General features: G+C 32.9%; 1 protein-coding gene and 1 long non-coding RNA gene across 21 annotated transcripts; both read left to right on the forward strand.

Annotated features, from left to right (window-relative positions):
* Positions 1-3,813: 3,813 nt before the first annotated feature.
* On the forward strand, positions 3,814-5,112 carry LOC145073840 (uncharacterized). Its single transcript, XR_013691560.1, has 2 exons — positions 3,814-4,145; positions 4,689-5,112. It is a non-coding gene; the product is annotated as an uncharacterized LOC145073840 (long non-coding RNA).
* Positions 5,113-6,214: 1,102 nt separating this feature from the next.
* LOC145077090 (uncharacterized) lies at positions 6,215-16,882 on the forward strand. 20 transcript variants are annotated; one of them, XR_013692946.1, is made up of 16 exons: positions 6,215-6,390; positions 8,514-8,590; positions 8,807-8,885; positions 9,081-9,134; positions 9,334-9,380; positions 9,475-9,584; positions 9,663-9,722; positions 10,631-10,738; positions 10,836-10,906; positions 11,230-11,346; positions 11,551-11,633; positions 12,054-12,273; positions 13,177-13,274; positions 13,777-13,859; positions 15,767-15,861; positions 16,118-16,881. XR_013692946.1 is itself a non-coding variant. In XM_079022874.1 (15 exons), exons 12-15 carry the CDS (start codon positions 12,070-12,072, stop codon positions 16,123-16,125), a joined length of 411 nt encoding a protein of 136 aa, XP_078879000.1. In that variant the 5' UTR covers positions 6,215-6,390; positions 8,514-8,590; positions 8,807-8,885; positions 9,081-9,134; positions 9,334-9,380; positions 9,475-9,584; positions 9,663-9,722; positions 10,631-10,738; positions 10,836-10,906; positions 11,230-11,346; positions 11,551-11,633; positions 12,054-12,069; the 3' UTR covers positions 16,126-16,879. The 20 variants fall into 20 exon arrangements, 12 of the variants coding, with proteins under 12 accessions (XP_078879000.1, XP_078878990.1, XP_078878991.1 ...); XR_013692947.1 differs by having other exon boundaries at positions 16,138-16,881; XR_013692948.1 differs by adding an exon at positions 12,556-12,803 and having other exon boundaries at positions 13,777-13,877; positions 15,767-16,879.
* Positions 16,883-22,230: the final 5,348 nt, after the last annotated feature.

Consider the following 22,230-nt stretch of genomic DNA (forward strand, 5'->3'; position numbering starts at 1 on the left):
ACCACTTCATTAGACATCGTGTAGAAGAAGGACAACTCGTAGTAAAGAGGATATCATCAGAAGATAACCCAGCAGATCCGCTTACGAAGGGACTGAGTAGGGTTAAGCACTTGCAACATGCTAGGAGCATTGGGCTGAAGGATGATATTATAATAGATTAGATAGTATTAGAGACGTGTAATAGGTAAATGTAATTAACATTTGGTGATTAAATAAAGGAGTTTTATTTATGAGTAATGTTACTATCATATGTTAATTGTTTAACTATTGTTTCACTTTGCATGTTTTGACTTCCAGAATAATTGAGTTTATTAGGAATAATCGAATTGTTCAAATTGTCCACAATCGTTCATATGTTGGAAGTAGATATGAATGAAGATTGTCATGAATTGGTGTGTAGATTGTCTAAATGGTGTTAGACATAGCAAAGGATTGCTACAACGTTCATGAGTGCTTATGAACTGGTTTTGAGCATTGGAACAAACTCGCGCTTACTGGAATCACCTTATGGAATAAGATATAAATTGGTGATCGCAAGACGATAATATCATATAGTCTTAAAACCTAGATATATGGTTTGTTATTTGTTAATTGATTGTACATTGATGATGCGAAAACGCATCAGTAACTCGGTGTTATAAAATGCATTGTTGTGTATAGTTGGTTAATGAATAAGTAAATGCATATAAGTCGAAGTTTATCTGTAACTTTTATCTAAAAAGGTAAAAGTGATATCTCAGCCGTTCGATGATTTGATTTGACTTATGTGCCGGGCCCGGTCAGAACTGAGTTGATGTGTTCGATTAAGTTCTATGTCGAATAAATCAGAGATCGAGAAACCTAAATGCTTGACTAACCATTCCATAGGATTGTCAGCATGATATCTAACAGAGGATTGTAAGATCCCTTATCTAAAGGACAAGATTGATTAGATCAGAGTTTGACAGCGTCTTTGAGAGCTACGATTGCAAACCGAATTGTACTTGTGCATATAGTTACTAGACTTATCCAAGTGGGAGACTGTTGGAATAGTGTCTAAGGCTGCAACTATATTAGGCAAGTATTTGACCCGGTTGTGCATGGTCCTTTTGGGTTGCCTTCAGCATAGCAACTTGATAGGATGATTTATTAAGAGAGAGTAAATATTATTAGTATATTATGAGAATAATATAATGAATAATATATTGTTATTTGATTAATATAAGTCATAAGAATTAATTAGAATTAATTTGGTGACTTAAAGAGATTAATTAAACAAGAGGGTATAAACTGTCAATTGTTTGATAGTTAAACTTTAGACTGTAAATCCATAAGGATATGCATTGGACGAATTCTAAGAGTTATAGGATAGCTAAATTCGTCCATATGAGTTATCTAGGAGTGGATTTGGATAGCCTTAAGAGAAGATTATCCAATAGGGTTTAATCTGTAACCCTTAAGGAGTCTACAAGTATAAATAGACCCTATGGCATAGGATTTTCGGAACTGAACCTAAAGAAGGGAACCTCTGGCTGAAATTCCTCCCCTCTCCTCTCTCCCAAATCATCCTTCTTGCTTTGGTGTTTGTAAGCCATTAGAGGAGTGACATTTGTGACTCTAGAAGCTCCAAGACAACAAGGTCAAAAAGGAATTAAAAGGTATGATTCTAGATCTGTTTCAATGTTGTTATTTAGCCTAAATAGTTATTAGAAGTCTTGGATTCATAGCATGTTTATTTAGAAAGCCTAGATCCAAGCATTAGGGTTTTGCATGCGCACATAGGAAAGTTCTTATGGCTAAAACCCATCAAGAACTTCTTTGGTTTCCCGATTCTGGATGACAAAAAACTTGTTATAAAATAGAACATCAACTGGTAAATCATTTGTCATTTTGTTGATAGAAAGCAAATTTTTGGTAAGATATGGAACAACAAGAACGTCAAAAAAGTCTAACGTCTTTAGTGATAGAAGAATTTCCAATATGAGAGATGTGTGAGTAATTACCATTACCAATTACCACTTGTTCCTTGCCTGAATAGGAAGATGAAGAATGAAGATTTGTAGTAGAGTTGGTCATATGTAAAGAAGCACCAGAATCGGAAAACCAGTCCGGAGTGTTAACATTGCATTGATCTTGAAAAGCTTGGGCAAGGTTAACATCAACAGGAGAACCGTGAGTAGCATAAGTAGCGATATCAGGACAGGAATTGGCATAGTGGCCATTCTTGCAACAAAGTTGACAATGTGTGGAGCGTCTACCTCGACCACGACCACTTGAGGACCCCCCTCCCCCCTTGAGTTACTGGTCTGTCCTTTAGAATAAAGATTAGGAGTGTGAGTAGATTAAGTATTAAAGGCAACTGGAGGGGGAGATTTGTTCATGGAGGCAAGAAAGAGCTCATGACTCTCTACTTGGCACAACAGATCACTGAAGCAGGGGCGAGGACGTACAACTCTTTGAGCTGTTGAAAACGTCTCAAAAGAAGACTCAAGCCCACATAAGAACCAATGGGTCTTATCCATCTCACTAACGGGATGGCCAATAGCGCTTAGTTGATCACAGGTTGCCTTAAACTTGCGACCATACTCAACAATAGTGTAGGAACCCTTCTTTAATTAACGCAGAAGATCCTAAAGGGTTTGCATCCGTTCTTAGGAGTCATGACAATATTCAAGATAGATCCATACCTCTCGTGCAGTTTTAGAGACCAATAGTCTCGGTCGTGGCTTCTTCTGATAGAGAGGATTGTAGAATAAGAAAGGCTTTTTGGTCAGCCTCTTTCTAAGGAAGAAATTCAGGATTGGGGGCAGATTTTCCCTCAACTTCAATTGTCGTTGGAAGAGCAATTAAGGTTCCATCGACATGATCAACAAGTTGTTGGAAAGACAAAAGTGGAAGGACTTGATTTCACCAAAGCATGTAATTGGTAGAATTGAGCTTCACCGTGAGTAGATGAAGAATAGTAGGGAGAGAAAAAGGTGTTTCTGATGAGCTGTAGGCCATAGAAAAGAAAAGGGAATTTTAGGGTTGGGATGGTTTATAAGGGTGATATAAGAGTTATTGATTTTCCCTTAAAATTATAGGTTGTATATTGATGGTATATATAGTACACAAATACATCAAATCGTAACTAACTAGCCATACAAATAAAGATTTAAAACTTAAATCAAATCTAATCTAATTGTATTGAATTATCTCTAATAACATGATACAACATCAAATAATGTTGAAGAGCATCAAAATGAACCATGAACGACCATTTTGTAATTATGTCAACTCTTGTCCAAGAAGTTTCAAAATCATATGGCAATCTTTAAATTGTCTTAAACACCAACATGATATCGTAATTATATGTTACAATTTTATAACAGAATAACAAACTTAATAACGAGATCCTTATTCACTATTAGAAATCTGACCTTCAGCTACGAAATCAGCGACGGATTCTATTCGTAGCTAATCAGTGACAGTTTAGCGAGGGATTAGTAACGGAAAGCACAAATATTTCAACCAAAATAATTATAAAATTTTAGAGAGGTATTAACGAGGGATCAACGACGGATTGGTAAGAATTTATCGACAAAAAAAATGTTCCCTCGCTAATCTGTCGCAAATTAAAACCTTTTAGCGATGTAACTGCGACCGAAAATCACATGTCTTTTTCCCCTTGGCCCTCGCCAATCGCTTGCAAAAAAATTGATATCTCCTTTTTTTTATTCCCCGCTTTTCCTTCTTTTTCCGTTCCCTCGTTTTATTTTCATTCCCCTTTTTTGGGAAAACCTAAGAAAAGCCCTATAAATTATACCTCAATGCTTAAAAAAAACCCTATAAATTGTTTTCATGATTTGTGACCGGTTAGACTTAAACAACCGGTAAAATGGCTGATGTGGCTTGTATTAGATGACATGGCATTAAATAAATGAGATGACGTGGTTTTAATTCCATCCAGGTTAAATTGGGCACATCTCATATCTCGTTCTTCTACTTCTTCTTTTGAGTTTAGCCTCGTTGACATGCCGTTTACCGTCCGATTTGTCGTCGTTCGCTTGTAGTTTTCACTCGTTGTCCTTCTCGGTCTTGTTGACATTGGATCTTCTGCACTTCTCGCTGCTTCAGGCCTCGCTGTAGTTGTGTAGGCAGGCAACTTCTAAGGCACATTCTTACACGTTAGTTTCACATGTTGTTAGACAAATTGTATCTTATTAGTTATAAATCATATCAATAATCGTTTGTTTGTTCATCAACAGGGGATTGGAATTTTGATTATTTCAGTTTTCTATTTTCGTTTGGATAGTACATAATCCATCATGTACTTCCTTAATTCCCCTATATCTTTCAATTCACAAACTTGATTCTCTACTTATGATTTTTTTTTGAACCAGAAGGGTAAGCTAAACACTAATAATGGAGAAGCTTTAATTTTCTGTTGTAATAATGGCAAATTGCCTGGTGATCTTTCCCTTTTGCAAAGCTTACTTGTCTTTTGAAGCCCAATTGTAATAAATTAGGATTTTGCTAGTGCAGAGTCTAGATTCGAAATCACTAAATTAATGCCCCATTTATTTGCAAATAAGTTGAAGGGTGGCATTTAAAATATTCAGAACATAATACTTTAGTTCTTATTTTTCTTAGAGACGCAAGAAGTAAGTGATTAAATTTAAACCAACAGTCACAACTTAATAAATGTAATACTTTTAAATTTTGTGCAGCTAATTTGGAAGATCTATTTCATATGGTTGATTGCGGGATAGCAACTAATGTGCCTATTATCCATACAAAGCTCAAACCAAGAAAACCATCTGAAAGGATTATTAAGATCAAGCTCCGAAATCCAATTTTTGATAAGGATAAAAGTGGATTTACACAGGACAAACCTGTCATTAATTTAGAACAGTATATTTATGAACTGGAATGGGACAAAACTCTAGCCGTTTGTGATGTTTTTTTGATACTTGGAACTTAGTATTCCTAGCCTTTTGTAATGTATGTCCCCTTTTAACATGTTTATATTCCTGCTATATTGTTAATGGAGTGGTATAACTGTTCCATATATTGCATTGTGTATTCTTGTCCTATTTTTTGTTTATCAAACCAAAGGCAAAATAGTCAAATGCATGTAATCTAGTATTCCCATTTTTTGTTTTGCATCGTGTATTCTGACCATGCTAGAGACCCAAACCAAGGGCAAAATAGTCATCTCTTTTCTGTTTTTATTTTACACATCAGGGGCAATATGGGAATTTTTCCTGCTTTCATTTTTCTTTTCTGTAAACCGATTCTGTTTGCAGTTGGGCAAAATCCTCAAATTCTACTCAACTTTTTGTTTATGGGTAGCATCATATCGGAGTTGTACATACCAAAAAGGATAAAAACCCCATTCCATACATGTGGTGACAAAAGAAAGTGACAATTACACTTAAAAATCAATTTAATTTGCATCAGACCTCATACCAATTTGTTTTAAAATGCATGTAGTGTAATTTTTCATCTTTTAAGTTAATTGTTTTTAATTCATTAATTGATGCATCAGTTCATCTTTCCAGACCTATAATGACAACAAAGTGAGTGACAACTATACCCTTGAAAAATCCATAAACAAGCCCAGTCAGATGTTTGAAGTATTATCATTATATATGGGTTCTAGACTTCATGGTTTCTGCTCCTTTGTTTTTGGTAGTTGCTGCTGCTTTGTCTCTTTTTGGTTGATTTTCCCCCAATTGAAGACACCTGTCCTTTCAATGTGGAAGAGATTATTATATTTATATAAAATGTCGGTAGAATAGTTAAGAGTATTATTTTATAAAAGTGTCGGTAAGATATTTTTATAAAATAATACTCTTAACTATTCTACCGACATTTTATATAAATATAATAATCTCTTCCACATTGAAAGGACAGGTGTCTTCAATTATGGATTTTTTCGTCATTGCTTACGTCATTCCTCCCGCCTCCAAAAAAGCATATATATATATATATATATATATATATATATATATATATATATATTTAAAGTGTCGGTAGAATAGTTAAGAGTATTATTTTATAAAAGTGTCGGTAGGATATTTGTATGTAAAGTGTCGGTAAGTGTCGATTGTATTATTCGTGATGTAACATAAAGTGTGTAACCCTCAATAGTCTAGGGGGCTATAATGTAAATATGTATGTTATATTGCAATCGAACGATTGCAACAATAATTGTAACCGACTCTCTTGAGCCTATAAATAGGGCCTTTGCCCAAATGAAATAGACAAGCTAAGTTTGAGTGTTTAAGACTTGAGTTGATCTCAACTGTCTTCTCTGTTGAAATAGTTGTTCTATTTCTGAATAGCAGAGTTCTATCCAAACTATCCATATAATCATCTAATCATTCAACACAATCCATCATCAATATAATCCAACGTATCATTCAGGTATAATCTCCTCTTAATCTTTATTAATTCCGTCATGTTGTTAATTATGTTATCAGAGCAATTAATCCGTCATCATGTTATGTTAAATTTGACCCCCCCCCCCCCTTTTTTTTCATGCCCCGTTTTATTTTGGGAAAATGACTTAAAAAGGTAATGAAGTTTAAAAGATATACAAAAAATACCATTGTTTTATTTTTAGTACTCAAAATATCATTAAAGTATATTTTTTATACACAAAATACCAATGAAGTACATATGTGTTCAAATAAAACCTTGTTGGTAACCTACAATAGCCGGTAAAATGGTATTTTGTGTACAAAAAAAAACAATGGTCTTTTTTGTACATTTTTGAAACTTCGTTACCTTTTTAAGTCATTTTCCCTTCTTTGAATGTAATGGAAATTTAGCTACTTTTTATAAAGAACCCTCCATTTCACTTCGGTCACTACTGTTCTTCATCGCCACCCTCCACCGCCATGGCAAAACCCTTTTTCTTATTCTTCCTCCTAATCATTTGCCTACTTTCATCAACACCGGAATCTCGTCGGCCACCTCCGTTTCTCGGCAAATCCCCACGGCTTCTCAAAACCCAAAACATTCTTGTTCAGCCGAAGTACACTTACGAGACACGATACTTTGATCAGACTCTTGATCATTTCAGCTTCAATGATCTTCCCAAGTTCCAACAACATTATCTCATCAACTCCAATCACTGGGTGGGCGCAGGCCCTAATCGTTTGGGCCCAATCTTCATTTATTGCGGCAACGAAGGCGACATCGAATGGTTCGCTGCCGACTTCGTTTGGGAACTCACCCCTCGTTTTGGTGCCATGGTCATCTTCCCCGAAGTAAAAGCCCTAATCACTCTACTCTACATTAATTTCTTCACTTGCAGACCTTTAATAATACAATTTTATCAAAAGCTGCGTGATTTGATCTAGCATCGATATTATGGTGAATCGATGCCATATGGAAGCCAGAAAGAGGCATACAAGAACGCTTCTACTTTAGCCTATCTAACAGCCGAACAAGCACTTGCTGATTACGCTCTTCTCATCACCAATTTGAAGAGAAATTTGTCAGCCGAAGCGTCACCTGTAATCTTGTTCGGCGGATCATACGGTGGAAGTAAGATCTTTTCCAACAATTTCAACAAAAATTAAACAATCTCATCAAACAAGCACTTGCTGATTACGCTCTTCTCATCCCATTTATCTGAAGTACCTGGTTACCACAATGTTTTAGGTGAACACATGTGTATTTTGTTGGTATTCTGTGTACAAATAGTAACATTAATGGTATTTTTTGTACTAAAAAAACAACAATGATATTTTTTGAACATTTGAAAACCGGATAACCTACAATAGCCGGTAAAATGGTATCTTGTGTACAAAAAAAAAACAACAATGGTCTTTTTTGTACACTTTTGAAACTTCGTTACTTTTTAAGTCATTTTCCCTTTTATTTTCATTCTCTAGTTTCTTCCCAAAGCTATAAGCCATTTCCTCCCAAAACCCTAATCGAACCTCTGTCGATTCAAATCCCTCGTCCGCCTGAAAATCACTTCGGCCACCGTCCACCTGCATCGCCCATCCATGAAGTATGCTTGAAGAGTATTGGAAAACCTCATAAATCACATCCTCGTTGGCATTCATCTTGGTCCGTCGGCCTAGCTTTTTGACTCTCCGTTTCCTTGCAACGCCATTTGATCTGTCGGTTCATCCTCTCTTATAAAGTAGAGCAAATCTAAATTAGTCTTCATCGACTTCCAATTATGTTTTCTAGTAGCATGTAAGTTCCATATCCATGTAACTCTCTTACTTCTATTACATTTTTAGCTCAAATCACAACTCTTTTTCTAAGCTCTACCTTCCTTAAGTTCTTAATTTTGGTTTTCGTAGGGTTTTCTCGTTGTTTATATACATTTGGTTTTTGTTATTACAGTTTAAAACCCTTGGTATCTGGATGTTTTTTATGATGTTTTACCTTTAGTCAATGAGATATTTCATATTAATTATCATCTTAAGTCTAATTTCTACTACCTGATGATCGTAATATTATGGATTACATAAATTAGCGTATGAGTTATTTTCTAGATTTAAACTGATTCAAATTTGGTATAGGGTGTATGCCTTTGACAAAGGGCTCAATTTCAAAAAGACATCAATCACGATTTCCAGAATATTTGGATCGATTATCGGTATTTTTTTAATACTCTTGTATTCTTTATTCCTATCTTCTTTATAGGATTCATGTTTGACTTTTAGGTCCAGGATATAGCTATTGAGTTAAAGCTTTGTTCATGTTGTGTGATATTTAAAGAGTTAATATCTGATCGTCCATAGAGAGCAGTTATCATTTAAGTATCTCAATATTTGAATGATGTGACCAGTAGAAATCTTGTTCCTTGGTTCAGGATCCAATTATAAGTATAATTGTGGAGTCAAGAACTCATGCGGTTGACAATGGGTCGGAGGAAATACATTCAAGGACAGGTATCAAATTGGTTATGCATTTTAAGCAACTTTGTTAGATTAAGCTATATATTGATATTCCAAAGATTCATAGTTTATGCATGTTTGGTAATTTCTTATGGATTTCATCTTAGTCTTACCCAAACTAGTTTTCTAAAAGATGTCGTGTCTTTAGTTTGTTACTTCTTACAAACTGCATCATTATGCCTAATTCAGGTCTTCTTTATTTCCATGCTTTATGACACTTCAAACTATGATTCCCACATCAAGGTACACATATCTTTCTCTCAATGAAAGTAAATTTAGTTTCTCTGAATCATAATTGTAATTAATTGATGACATCCTCTCTTTAGCCTAATCATGGATCCTAGAACTGACATATACGAACCATCATATGGGACAATATTTGGTTGTCACAATGTAAACATTAATCTAAATTACATGCTTAAAAGTATGTTTTTTGCTTCAGAGATCAGGCCATTTAAACAAGGAAGATATCAAGAAGATAATCATAAGGTTGGTAACTTGATATCATGTTCATTTTCCAATATTACCCTTCCATGTTAAAGGTGTTTTTTTTTTTTTTTTTTTTTTTTTTTTTTTTTTTTAGTTTATGTTCTAAAGGGGTAGCCATCCTGCTTTAGCATTTGTTAATGTGATGCAAAGAACCCCAGAGATCATTTTCTAGATTCTTATGTTTGTTGGTTCTTTAAGATCATAGTAAGTATAAAGTTTACTTTTTATTTTAATTGTAATTTCTTTAAGCACTTTAAAATGTCAATTCTTTTATTCTTGCAGATAGGACTTCTGTCTTCAGAAGGTAGTGATTTAAAACATTGATGGTGATTGGTTTCCTTGGTATGAAATATGAATCACTCATAATAATGTGTATGGTCATATAACATCATTATTATATAATCACCCTACTTTACAGGGGTATTTAATGTCTTGTTTAGTGATTTAAAACATTGATGGTGATTGGTTTCCTTGGTATGAAATATGAATCACTCATAATAATGTGTATGGTCATATAACATCATTATTATATAATCACCCTACTTTACAGGGGTATTTAATGTCTTGTTTAGTGATTTAAAACATTGATGGTGATTGGTTTCCTTGGTATGAAATATGAATCACTCATAATAATGTGTATGGTCATATAACATCATTATTATATAATCACCCTACTTTACAGGGGTATTTAATGTCTTGTTTAGTGATTTAAAACATTGATGGTGATTGGTTTCCTTGGTATGAAATATGAATCACTCATAATAATGTGTATGGTCATATAACATCATTATTATATAATCACCCTATTTTACAGGGGTATTTAATGTCTTGTTTTTTTGATCCGTGATTTTGTTCTGTTTTGGATTTGGTCCCTAGCCATCATGCCGCCCAAAATCAATGTTTTTGTAAAATAACCATTTTGCTCTTCAGGCAACTGTTTTTGTATGTCGTAGATGTTCTTGTGATTCTGTTTCCTTTTTTGGGGGGAGTAAATGATTAAAAACTATTAAAAGAGGGGCAAAATAGTTATTTTACATGGGTCTAGATTGCATGAGGGGTAGGGACCAAATCCAAAATGCAAAAAAACATGTGGATTAAAAAAGCAAGAAAGTTTGTATTTGGACCATATACAGGACAAAGACAAAGGGCATAGCACAGGGCCTAAATTTGTAAAATTTAGCCTTTTTATCTTGAAAGTTGAAACTAAGGTAAAAGGTTGACCATATTTTATGTTATGTTGATGTATGTAGTTTGGTGGGTTTCAACAAGGAGTACTGAAAATGGCAATGGAGCCTTCCATATTGGGGAGTGCTTTTACAGAAGGTGGCCCAGATAGAAAAATTAAGCTTGATCGTAAGGTACCTGATTTATAGTTATTTATTTAATTATTTAAATCTATTTTTTATCTGAATTCTGAATATAATATGCTTGGAATTTGATAATTATATATCGAAGGATATTTGCAAGCTATGTTGGATACATTGTATAAACACGAATATCTCAGAGTCAGAGTCATTGATGAGCAGGTATCAGTAATTTTATATCATCATATATCATATCATATGTGATATGTTAATTTAATTATATATATATATATATATATATATATATATATATATATATATATATATATATATATATATATATATATATATATATATATATTAAAATTGTCTATTGTTAGGTACAGTATATTTTGCTTCCTTTTTTACAAATCTTCCCCTTCTATTATGCTGTTGTTGTCTTTCTTTCTTTAAAAATTGTCTATTATTTGCTACACTATATTTGCTTCCTTTTTGATTTGTTTTTATTTCTTCATCCGCTCATTGACGCATCATCATCATCGTAGATTATACGTGTCTTTTTCCCTTCCCTGCCCTTCACTTTCCACGTGGTACTCTCTTCTTTCTTCTTCGCTGAAACTCCGCCGCTTTTGCTTTTCGTTGTTCGTTCTTTTCTTCCCCAGGTAATTTCTCTCCGTTAGGCTTCTATATTTTCTTTATGCTATTCTGTTTTTTTTACATTATCGTTTCTGTTTCATGCACCTGAGTTTTTCTTTCTATTTGGAGTCCACTCTAATTGTTCAATAGCTTTCAAACAAACAAGAGTCAGTTTTTCTTGTGATTTCTTTGATTAAAATCATGTTTGCCTTCATGTTCATCGTTTTCAGTTGAAGATTAGGTTTTTCTGATTGGCTTCTGATAAAACTCAACGATGGACCGGTGACTCCTTTGATCGATAGAAAGAGTACAGGTATGATTCGATTTCAATTCCAATTACCTTCAGCTGTAACGATTAAGGTATCGTCCCTGGGTTTTTGTTTTGTTTTTTTTTTTTTTTTTTTCACTTTTCTATTGTGTAATTTCATTCCATTTTATCTTGTAACATTTCTTTCTCCTTTTACTTTGATTTTGTTTATGTGAATTGAATTTCTAAGTCTTTAGCTAATAATCGATTAGAGTTGTTAATTTTTGGTTACTGATCATTTTTAATCACTAGCTAATTAGTAATATTTGATGTTTTTGCTGTGAATTTCTACTTATTACTTTTACTTCTTTGTGAATTGTGAGTGGCAAGTAATATTGAATACTGATACTCTAAAACTCTATGGAATTGCATAAAAAGACCGATTTGTTGGCATGAATTCCTGATGATTTAATCATTCTTTTTCAGAACATCAAGGAGCAAAATGATGAATGATGAAGCAACAGTGCTTTTACCCATTAACACCCCTATTTTCCGACATTACCCCTCTATTGGCCACTCAAATTACATGTTATTTAACATTATTTTTTACGAATTGTCACTAATGAAATTATTTTATCGTCGTTTTAGTTATGTATGTCAGCATGTTCTTGCAAAAGTGGAACCACAAGATATTGAAGAAGTCAAGGTCAGACCTCATAAAGAGATCTTAATACACAGTTTTTTTTTTCTTACACTTGGATATAACTGCAGTCTGCTAAACGCCATCTTTTCCATGATAAGACACTCCCATCTTTCTTCTAGGATTTTTTCTTGTGCCTACTGTAAGAGATAAATTAACCATTTAATTTTCATGATTTTTTTATCTTGACAAAAATATTTATTAATCACAGAAATATAAACCAAGTGTATGTGTACATGTTTGTGTTTTGTTTTGGTTTTTGATGTTGCAAATGTGATTCTTATGCAGGTTCTTACAAACTCTCATTCACTGTGTGTTGCATAACAAGCTTCATATTTATACAAGTTTTATTTGATAAAAATAAATATGTTACTAGAATTGCAACTAATATCATCAAAATTGGGAAAGATGGCTCGAAAAAGATAATTTTCTTTAAGGTGTCTCTCCTATTTTGTGGACGAATACGGGTATTAATATTATATTAGTATTACTATTGGACCATAAGGATCAAGATAGGAACAAACATAGTTGGTAAGGTAACAATCCTAACTATTCGTTTCCTAATGTATAGATAATTCTATTTTTTTTTTCTTTTTTAAGGTTTTTCTTTTTATAAGTACAAAGAAAGTTTTAAGAATACATCATGATTTCATAATTGCATCACCTGTTTGTGTCATTATAAACACAGTCTTGCACCATTTTATCATGTATATGTTGGTTTTAAGAGAAATTGATGGAATGGTTGTTAAATTATAATGCTTTCTTCCCATGTTTGTTTCTTTTTATGTTATTTTTGTTGTATGTGCTAAATTATAAATAAACTAAGTAATTGGGACTTATATTACTGAAAAACAAGACTTGATCATTTAGGTAAAATTATATTCAAACATTTTTTATTAAATTTCTTAGGTTGTAGGCGAGAAGAAAGCTCATAATAACATAAATGATGAGGTAGAACCAATTGATCACTATGTCCATAACTGTTGGAAGAACTTGAGCATACTGAGGTTTGTTTTTATTTTCCATTGTAATGACTAATATAGGTGTAAGCTATTAGACTCCAATTTCAAATGTATATTGCGCTAAATGCTATTTTTCATGATTAAATTGTTGATTTTGTACTTCAGTTTTGGTGGGTTTCATGTTTCTGAGTGATTTTTTTAGTGATACTCATGTAAAATAATGAAGTTTTTGCTATTTTTAAAGCCTGTGTAATAAGAAATGACCAGGCTTATGATTTCGATGATGAAAATCATGTTTTCCTTCATGTTCATCATTTTTCAGTTGAAGATTAGGTTTTTCTTATTGGCTTCTGATAAAACTTAAGGATAGACCGGTGACCGGCCTCTTTTCATTTGGGTCAATTAGTCCTTAGAGTTTTTGTAACTATAACAAGGGTATTTTTGTAATTTTGTTCTTTTGGTGTTTGTAGATAATTTCTTTTAATGAAGAACAACAGCATCAATCCCAACACAACTTAAATGAATTTCTTTTTTGCTTTAATTTCAGTATGGCTGCTCATTCATGGGTTGAAGAGAGGGATTTCTCAAATGATGATGAAAAAGATGCAGAACATTTTGCAGCTGCTAATGGTGAGGAAGATATATATGGTCAGTGAGCTTTTGTTTGATGTTTCATCTCTATAATAATCAGATCTTTTTTGTGTTTTTGAATGATATTATTAATAATCTATGCAGCAATTTTGTTTGGTATTTGTTTTTACGACTTATTCATTCAGTTTTTCTCATCAGTTGACGTTAATCTCCTTAAAAATCAGATTTTTTTTTTTTTTTTTTTTTTGTGTTTTTTTATGAGATTGTTTGATGCTTCCTCTTTTGAATCACGTTGGACTCTGATCCAAAAATTCGATATATTTTGTGTTTTCTAATGATATTATTCATAGTTTATGCATGATTTTTGGATATTTTTTGAAGAGTTTTTGAGAATTTTCGTGAATTGTCACGGAATGGAATCTCAATACTTGAGATTGAAACGATATTTTTGCAAGAAGTTTTAGATCCTAACAATTAGGCGGCAGTAGGGGTGAGCAAAAGGACCGAACCGGCCGGAACCGGACCTGACCCGGGAACCGACTTCGGCCGAAATTAAGAACCGAACCGGCCCGGCGGTTCTACCGGTTTCCGGTTCCTACCGGTTCTTGTCGTGTCTTCAAATGTTGGAACCGGTCCTTGAAAAATAGCATCATACGGTTCCGGTTTTTGCCGGTTCTACCGGTTCCGGTTATATCGGTTCCTGTTCCTACCGGTTCCCGGTTCCTAAAATCCACAAAAATAACGTCTCAGTCCCGACATGACCGGTTCCATCGGGTTCCAGTTCCGGTGCCAGTTCCGGTTCCGGTTGGTTTCCCGGTCCATATGCTCATCCCTAGGCAGCAGAATTCTCATATTGCCCTTTTCATAAATTTAATATTATTAGATGTGTTGTTGTGATGGGAGTAATAAACAAAAATAACAACAAATCTACAAAAAAGTACATTCCGACCCATGCAAAGCATGGGTCTCTACACTAGTTATAAAATATTTTTAGAAATTTTTGATCATCTTATTTTCTTAATGTAATTTAGTTTGTCGGTTGCAAAATTCACATTTTTATTTGTAAAGTTATAAAAATATCATAATTAATTTACACACACTAAACTTCGGTTGCAAAATTCATATTTTGATCAATAAAGTTATAATAGTTGCATAATTAATTCCCACATACTAAACTTCGGTATCTATTCTTTTATATATTTACTAGTTGTGAGACACATGTATTATATGGATTAACTTAAAAAAAAGTTATATATAAAAGTTTAAATATTAAAGAATTTTAAATTTATAAGAAAACAAGAAAAAAATGAATTATTAAAATTGAAATGTTTTTTTATTTTATTTTAAATTTAAATAAATAATTTAAATAAATAACAAAAGAAATTAATAAGCTTTAGGGGGTGTTTGGGATATCTTTTATACCTTAAAAGTCCTTTCGGTAAAAGTACTTTTGGTAAAAGGACTTTCTCAAAAAGTAGGCTTTTAAAAGTGTTTGGTATGCAAAAGCAAAAAGTCTCAAAAAGATACAAATGCGTGTCTTTTGTCTAGCCTTCATTTCCTTCTAGGCTAAAAGTTAAAATGAAAAGGACTTTTCAATTTGCCAAATGACTTTTAGGGTTTTTTAACTTTTTGAAAAAGATAAAGTCAAAAAGTTGTTTAAAAAGATATCCCAAACACCCTCTTAATTTGGGAATTTTGAAATTAGAATGTTAGTCCATTAATGAAATTGATATCTATTTATTAATACGTTTATTGTAATTATTACATTAAAATACTATATGAAATTTAATAAAAAAAAAAAAAAAAAAACCCATAAAATGACATGTGAAAAAAAATTAATTCAAAATAACCAAAAATTGATATTTGGCAAATTGAATGAGAATATAACATGTGACAAAAAAACCTTCATTTATTATAATAGATGTTTTAAATGAATGTCATTGCAGAGACGATTACTGACTTCGTTCGATTAACAACGCATTCATGAGATGATGGAGGCAGAAAATGACCTAATTTCGGAGACAATGTCTTTTAATACGGGGTAAACCTTATAAGCCATATAACAAATCACATTCCCCTATCACAACACCATCATCATTGACCATCAAACACAACCTCTCAACACCATTAACTAACCATTACAACCACCGTGAAAATCCCACAACCAGACCACTGATAGCTTCATTTTATTTACTTCTTTTTATAGTTTTTTTTAGCACATTCCATTCGCATTTTAGTTAATTTTCATGCATATTTTCTTTTTTGTTATTTTTATGACCATTTCGGGTACTTTCTAGTTTCCTGAGCATTATTGCAGATTTTAAGGAAACTAAAAGAGCGGGAGTGTGCGGGATCTTTTGGAAGGCGATTGGACTTGAAGAGCAATGGGGATTTCGTGCTTGGTAGTTGTGGAGGTGATTCATGGAGTGGGCTTGTCAATTACTTGGAGGTGTGGAAGTGTTGAGCTTTAAATTTGAAAGGGCAAGAGAGAATTCTTGGGTGTGCAAGATCGATATTTAGGAGTTTGCGGAAGTTTTGAGTGATGTGGAAAGACAAATTGGGCTTTAATTGAAGAAATATTGAAGAAAAATGGGCTAGGAGCTGATTGGATTCGAACTGGGCCAATGGATTAGCTGTGGGGGCCCAAGACTTGAAGAAGCCCAAAAATCCCGTCGAAGCCCGCGGCTCGCGTAAGATTACCCGCGGCCCGCGTGTATTCCTGACAAGGGCAATTTCGGGATTTTACTTAGAGCTCTATATTGGGAAGGTTGGTGTGCCTCTTCAGCCTTATCTTGGAGGTCCGATTTTGATACTTTCTCTCTGGAGTTTGGAGCACTTTTGGAGGCCAAGAACACTTGAAGAATATCTTCTTTTCATCTCTTGATTATTGTCAAATGTTTAGTACAATCTTAACTAACTTTTTTTCTTTGAGTTTAGTCATGCTTGACTAAACTAATCTTGGTTGACTTTTTGTTGAATCCTTTGAACTTTTGTTGGTTGTTGAAGAATCCATGAACTTGTTCTTAAATCTTTATGGAAATGTTTTGTGTTTTATCATAATATCACTACTAGTATGTTTTTATTCATGAGTTTAAATGTGTTTGTGGTGATTAGTTGGCTAATTTCTTGATTAAGTAAATGATCCTCAAATTAGCAAGCAAAAAATGATTTTTGTGTTGTTTTTGCTTCACACAATCATAAAAGCATTTCCTCCAACATGGTGGTGAAAGCATTTGACCCCTCTTCGATTTGATGACTTTTTGGTTCTTAATGCTAGTTGACTTTCACTAATTACATGCTATTTGGAATTAGTGACTTTGACTAAGGAAATTGTTATAAGCTTCTCTAGCCATTTCAACAATTAAGAAAAGTCTAGGTAATCTCAAGCTCCTTGGATTAGTATAGCCAAATTAAGGATTTAAATCAAAGTATTGCACCATTGGATTTTAATGATATATTCATCAAAAGTCAAAGTGAGGAAACTTTAAGTCAACCATCTCTCCCTTATTGATTTTACATCAAACTCTTATTTTTGTTGAAATTGTATATTTAAATCATAGTTAATTCTAGTTTGTTTCAATTATTTCAAAACACCAAACCCCCCCCCCCCCATTTTATTTTTATTGTTATTTTACAAGTAGTTTTACAAAGAGATTTTTCAGAGTTATAAATTGAACCAATCTCCGTGGATTCGACCCCTTTACCACTATACACTATTTTAGTGTGTAATATTTAGGGTTATTATTTTTGTTGGCCTCGACAACCACCAACCACCATCATCACACAATCTATACATGTTTTTCAAATTCAAAAGAGAAAAGCTCTAATTTCTTTTTTTTTTTGCTACCGATAAACACACAGAAAGGGATCAAGCTACTACAACTGTTTCACGAAGGATAAAGGGATCGTTTTGGGTATGATCGATCGATAAGCAATATCAAAGGCTAGGATCTCGATTTTGAAAACTTATTGTTTACTTTTAATCATATGACCTTGGAAATTCCGTAGAGATAAGATGGATTCCTTAAGCACTACAAATACGATTTCTTTTGGACCTAATGCGGAAAAACTGAATATATGAGTGTTCTTTTTAACTTAATGCGGAAAGAACAATGTAGTGATTGTTTGTCCCCCCCCCCCCAACGTTAAGTCCGTAAGTGTAAAGTGGTTGAACAAATAATGAGGTATGTCTAAATAAAATGTTCTATACATAAGGTATGTTTCTTTTCTAGACTTAAGAAGCTATCTGGATAAGACTAAATGACCATTTTACCATTGCATTACAAAAAATAATTTTGATAAGATATAACCAATTAAAGCATGAGATGAGTTTAGAGGAAAAAAAAGAAAGACAAATCGGTAAAAAGTTAGCTAGTTTTCTTGCTTAACCCATAGTCTTTCTATCTATTAAAAAGGAAAAAAAAAAAAAAAAAAAAAAACCTTTATGCAGAAAGCTAGAAAAGAGGCTTTTATGAAAGATGAATCAACCTCAATAAAGTGTGGTAATCACCATGAAAAAACGGAAGCAAATATTTCTCAATCAAGACTTGTCAAGTTGTCATAATGCATTAAGGACCTTCTCTTCCTCCTCATCTCGAACACCATCAATTAAAAATGTGCGCAAATTGGCAATTAAAAGCCTGCCATTTTTTTAGGGATTTTGACAACCTTATTAAAGCAACCAAAGCCTTTTTCTTCAAAGATCGAACCCTAATCCTTCTCTTATCTTCCTCAAATTTCACCGAATCATATCTTACCGCTTCAACATAATCAAATTATAAATCCTTGTTCTTTTAGGTCAAAATTCAAATTCATCCAGATTTTAACAAAATCAAGAATGGATCACGTGACATTGTAAATAAGGAATGAATAGTTAAACTCTAGAAAAGCTCAGCATGAATCGCAAAATCCCTGAATCCTCAAGAATTCTTACAGTCAAGGATGAGGTTTTAATGAGTAGATATCTCCAGAGATTTTCACACCGAACAAACAAGTCAACAAATTGAAAACGTTGAAAATGTCGAAACCTCGACACAATCATGATATCAAAGATTATGTCACATGGGTGGGGGGAAGTAGATTGAATCCATCGAAAAATAATGGGTAATAAAGAAACCAATAATCATGATACAGAAGCTTGTGTTTGATGTCTTCGTGATTCTTGCATGTGTTTGTTTATATGTTCCGAACTTCGGTTCGATGTCGGGGCAAGCCCGATGAATGTTTAGTTATATGTTATGTGTTCTATGTTTCGGACTTCGTTCTGATGTCGGGGCAAGTCCAAGGAAGGATTTAGCTTATATGTTTATGTTATGTGTTCATGTCATATGTATACCGGACTTCGGTCCGATGTCGGGCGGGGCCCAATGCCGGACTTCGGTCTGATGCCGGGCGGGGCCCGATGCCGGATTCGTCCGATGCTGGGCGGGGCCCGATGTAGTGGGCAAGGCCCAATGTATGCTATTATGTGATTATGTGTATGATATGTGGTAGTTTAAGGAGACTCACTAAGCTTCGTGCTTACAATTTTCACTTTTGGTTTCAGGTACTTCCGCTAGCTAGCAAGGGGAAGAGCTCAGGATGACTGCATGACACACACCACCGCTTTCAGACAGGGATGTTTAGACTCTGATATTTTGAGACATGATTTTGATACAGTATTTTATTATGATGATTGAGATACAGAACTTATGATTTTTATTGTGATGTTTGATGAATTATGATTCCATTAAATGATTTTAAAACAAAATTTTTGGACAAAATTTTTGGGATGTTTCAGTGGTGGCGGGACTTATCAGGTTCGTTTTGTCGGACGTGCCCAAGGCGTGTCACGATGCTCGCCATGGCATGGCGACGGGTTTCTTCCCGACTATTTTGCCAGGATTCTGCCATAGTGTGGTGGCATGTCTACCACGACATGGTAGCGGATTTTGATTGAGACTGAGATGAGTGGCCACGACGTGCAGGTCAGCTGGAGTTGACTATAACCGTTGACTTTGACAATTGAATTTTTGACCGGTTTGACTTGGGGTCAAACTTGGGTAACATTGAGTATTTGACTAAGGACTGGTTTAGGTTTGGCTTTAAGTAGCTTGGATTAGTTGTTTTGTTCCTGAAGTAGCTGTTGAGCTTCTATTGAGTAGTTCAGACGGGTCTTCTCACTATATTGTAGGATGCCAGATGGTTCGAGTGACTCTTGCAGGTATGTTGGGTGAGACCCGTTATGTATGTTGGGTGAGACCCTTTATGTTTGGTGGGCAAGACCCGTTATTGTGTTAGGCGAGGCCTGTATGGTATGTTGTATATTGGGGAACGTTATATATATATATATATATATATATATATTGAAACACACACACGTATTTCATATGTATTTATATATTTTATACCTTAAAACGATTTTGAATTTCTTTTTTCATTTAAAAATTTTATACATATATTTAATAATACATATAAATGTGTTTAAATGAAAAAAGAAACTTTAAAAATGTTTTTATGCATGTATTTAATAATACATATGAAAAATGTATTTACACATGTATTCAGACTGTTTTTGGCACACCACAGTTAGTTGATAAGCTAGCTTATTTTTTTGAGTTTTTTTAAGTTGTCATGTTTGGCAAGCCAAAAATTAGCTTATAAGCTAGCTTTTTAAAAAGCTACTTAGACTAGCTTTTTAGGAGTTTTTCTTTTTTTTATTTTTTATTTTTTTAAATTTTTTTGTTTTCTAAGTATACCTTTAATTAATTATAGAAACACATTATCTTAAATGTCTTTTTATGTCATTTTATATCTTTCAGCCAGTTTTATCAAACGTTATTTTTTATCAGCTACAAACTAGCTTTTTATTTAACGACTAACTTTTCAGCTATCAGTTAGTTTTTCAGTTAACAGCTAGATTTTCAACTAGTACGCCAAACATAGCCTTAATAATATATATAAATACCTTTAAATGGAAAAGAAACTTTAAAATTGTTTTCTAAGGTATGAAAATATATTAATACGTTTTTCATATGTATTTAATGTGTTTATACATATTTTTTACGTATAAATATGTTTTATAGATATAAATATATATTTAAAATATATTTATATATGCATTTAATTAATAATATTAATAATAAATATGTTTATTTGCGTTTTTAATAGAATATAAAAAATAAAAGTTTGCGGAAAAGTTCAAATATCTAAGGTCAGTTTACGAAATAGTTCCAAATTAATTTTTTACCAACTGAACTAGGAGAAAATGGTCAAATTGCAACATTTTACCGGTTTTTAGGATTTTTTTGTAAAAAATACATTAATTTGTGACTATTTCGTAAAATTATTCAAAGTATTGAGATTTTTTTAAAAATATTTCCTTTAATTCCCACTTACTAAACTTCGGTATCTTCTTTTAGTATATCTTTGCTGTCAACGAGTGTCATTGCAAAGATTATGACTGTTTTCGTTCGATTAACAACACGTTCCTGAATTTTTCAAATGAGACGGTATGGATGTGCATATAGCATTATATCACAGTTCTGAACCGGACCCGGTCACAAACCAATTCCGATTGTATATAATTGGTCCGGTACTAATTTTATTTTTGCAGTGGATTCAGTAATTGGCCCAACCGGTTATGGTACCTTGAAGTTTCCCTATTCTCCCGTTTTAGTACCGATTACCGATTATACATCTTAACAAACATCATCTTATGTGTCTTAATTTAATCTCTAAGTTAAAATTAAGGAATCTTTATCTTGTTGTATTTCAGTTAGCCATTATATATTAAGACTAGGCGAATCCCCGCGCGTTGCACAAGAATAGAATTATATAGTTAAAATAATAACTTTTACCAAATTATTATTTAATATTTCTATTTTTAAACAAAATGTTAGTAGTAAAACAAACATATAGTTAACATATTAGTTTTATTCAACATTATAGTTTAATTTTTAAGTCATTGTGATATATATAATTATTTGATAACTTTATAAACCGTTTAAAGTTGTGTAAATTATATATCAAATGAATGATAATATAACGGGTAACAAAACGTATGAACAAAAATATGAACTGCAATTTTTAGTAACATAAAAATAAAAAACATCTATTATAACATTTATATTAAAAAAGATATATATACAACGAATAATAAAAAATATGAAAAATAATCACTATAACTTTTAATAACATAAAAACACTAAAAGATCTATTATAACATTTATATTAACTTTTCATATTTAAATCACAAATCTCTTCAAATGCATTAATGTTTTTAATAAAATAAAAAATTATTAGTGATTATTAATTAATAATCATAAGTTAAAAACTCTTGAGTTGTAACTAATAAATATACATAAATTAGAAAACTTTTGAGTCCTAGTGTGAGTTTTAAATGAATGCGGTACTTGGAAATGTATTATTA

The sequence above is a fragment of the Lactuca serriola genome, chromosome 9, assembly GCF_051521515.1.
Source record: "Lactuca serriola cultivar US96UC23 chromosome 9, Lser_US96UC23_V15, whole genome shotgun sequence".
Lineage (NCBI taxonomy): Eukaryota > Viridiplantae > Streptophyta > Magnoliopsida > Asterales > Asteraceae > Lactuca > Lactuca serriola.

Bases quoted from the DNA above. Each gene is read 5' to 3' on its own strand.
- LOC145077090 (XM_079022864.1), top strand. From the start codon at position 12,070: ATGATGAATGATGAAGCAACAGTGCTTTTACCCATTAACACCCCTATT. The intron at 13,275-13,776 runs GTTTGTTTTTAT...CTTTAATTTCAG, and splicing joins AAGAACTTGAGCATACTGAG to TATGGCTGCTCATTCATGGG. The intron at 13,878-16,137 runs GTCAGTGAGCTT...GCATTATTGCAG, and splicing joins TGGTGAGGAAGATATATATG to ATTTTAAGGAAACTAAAAGA.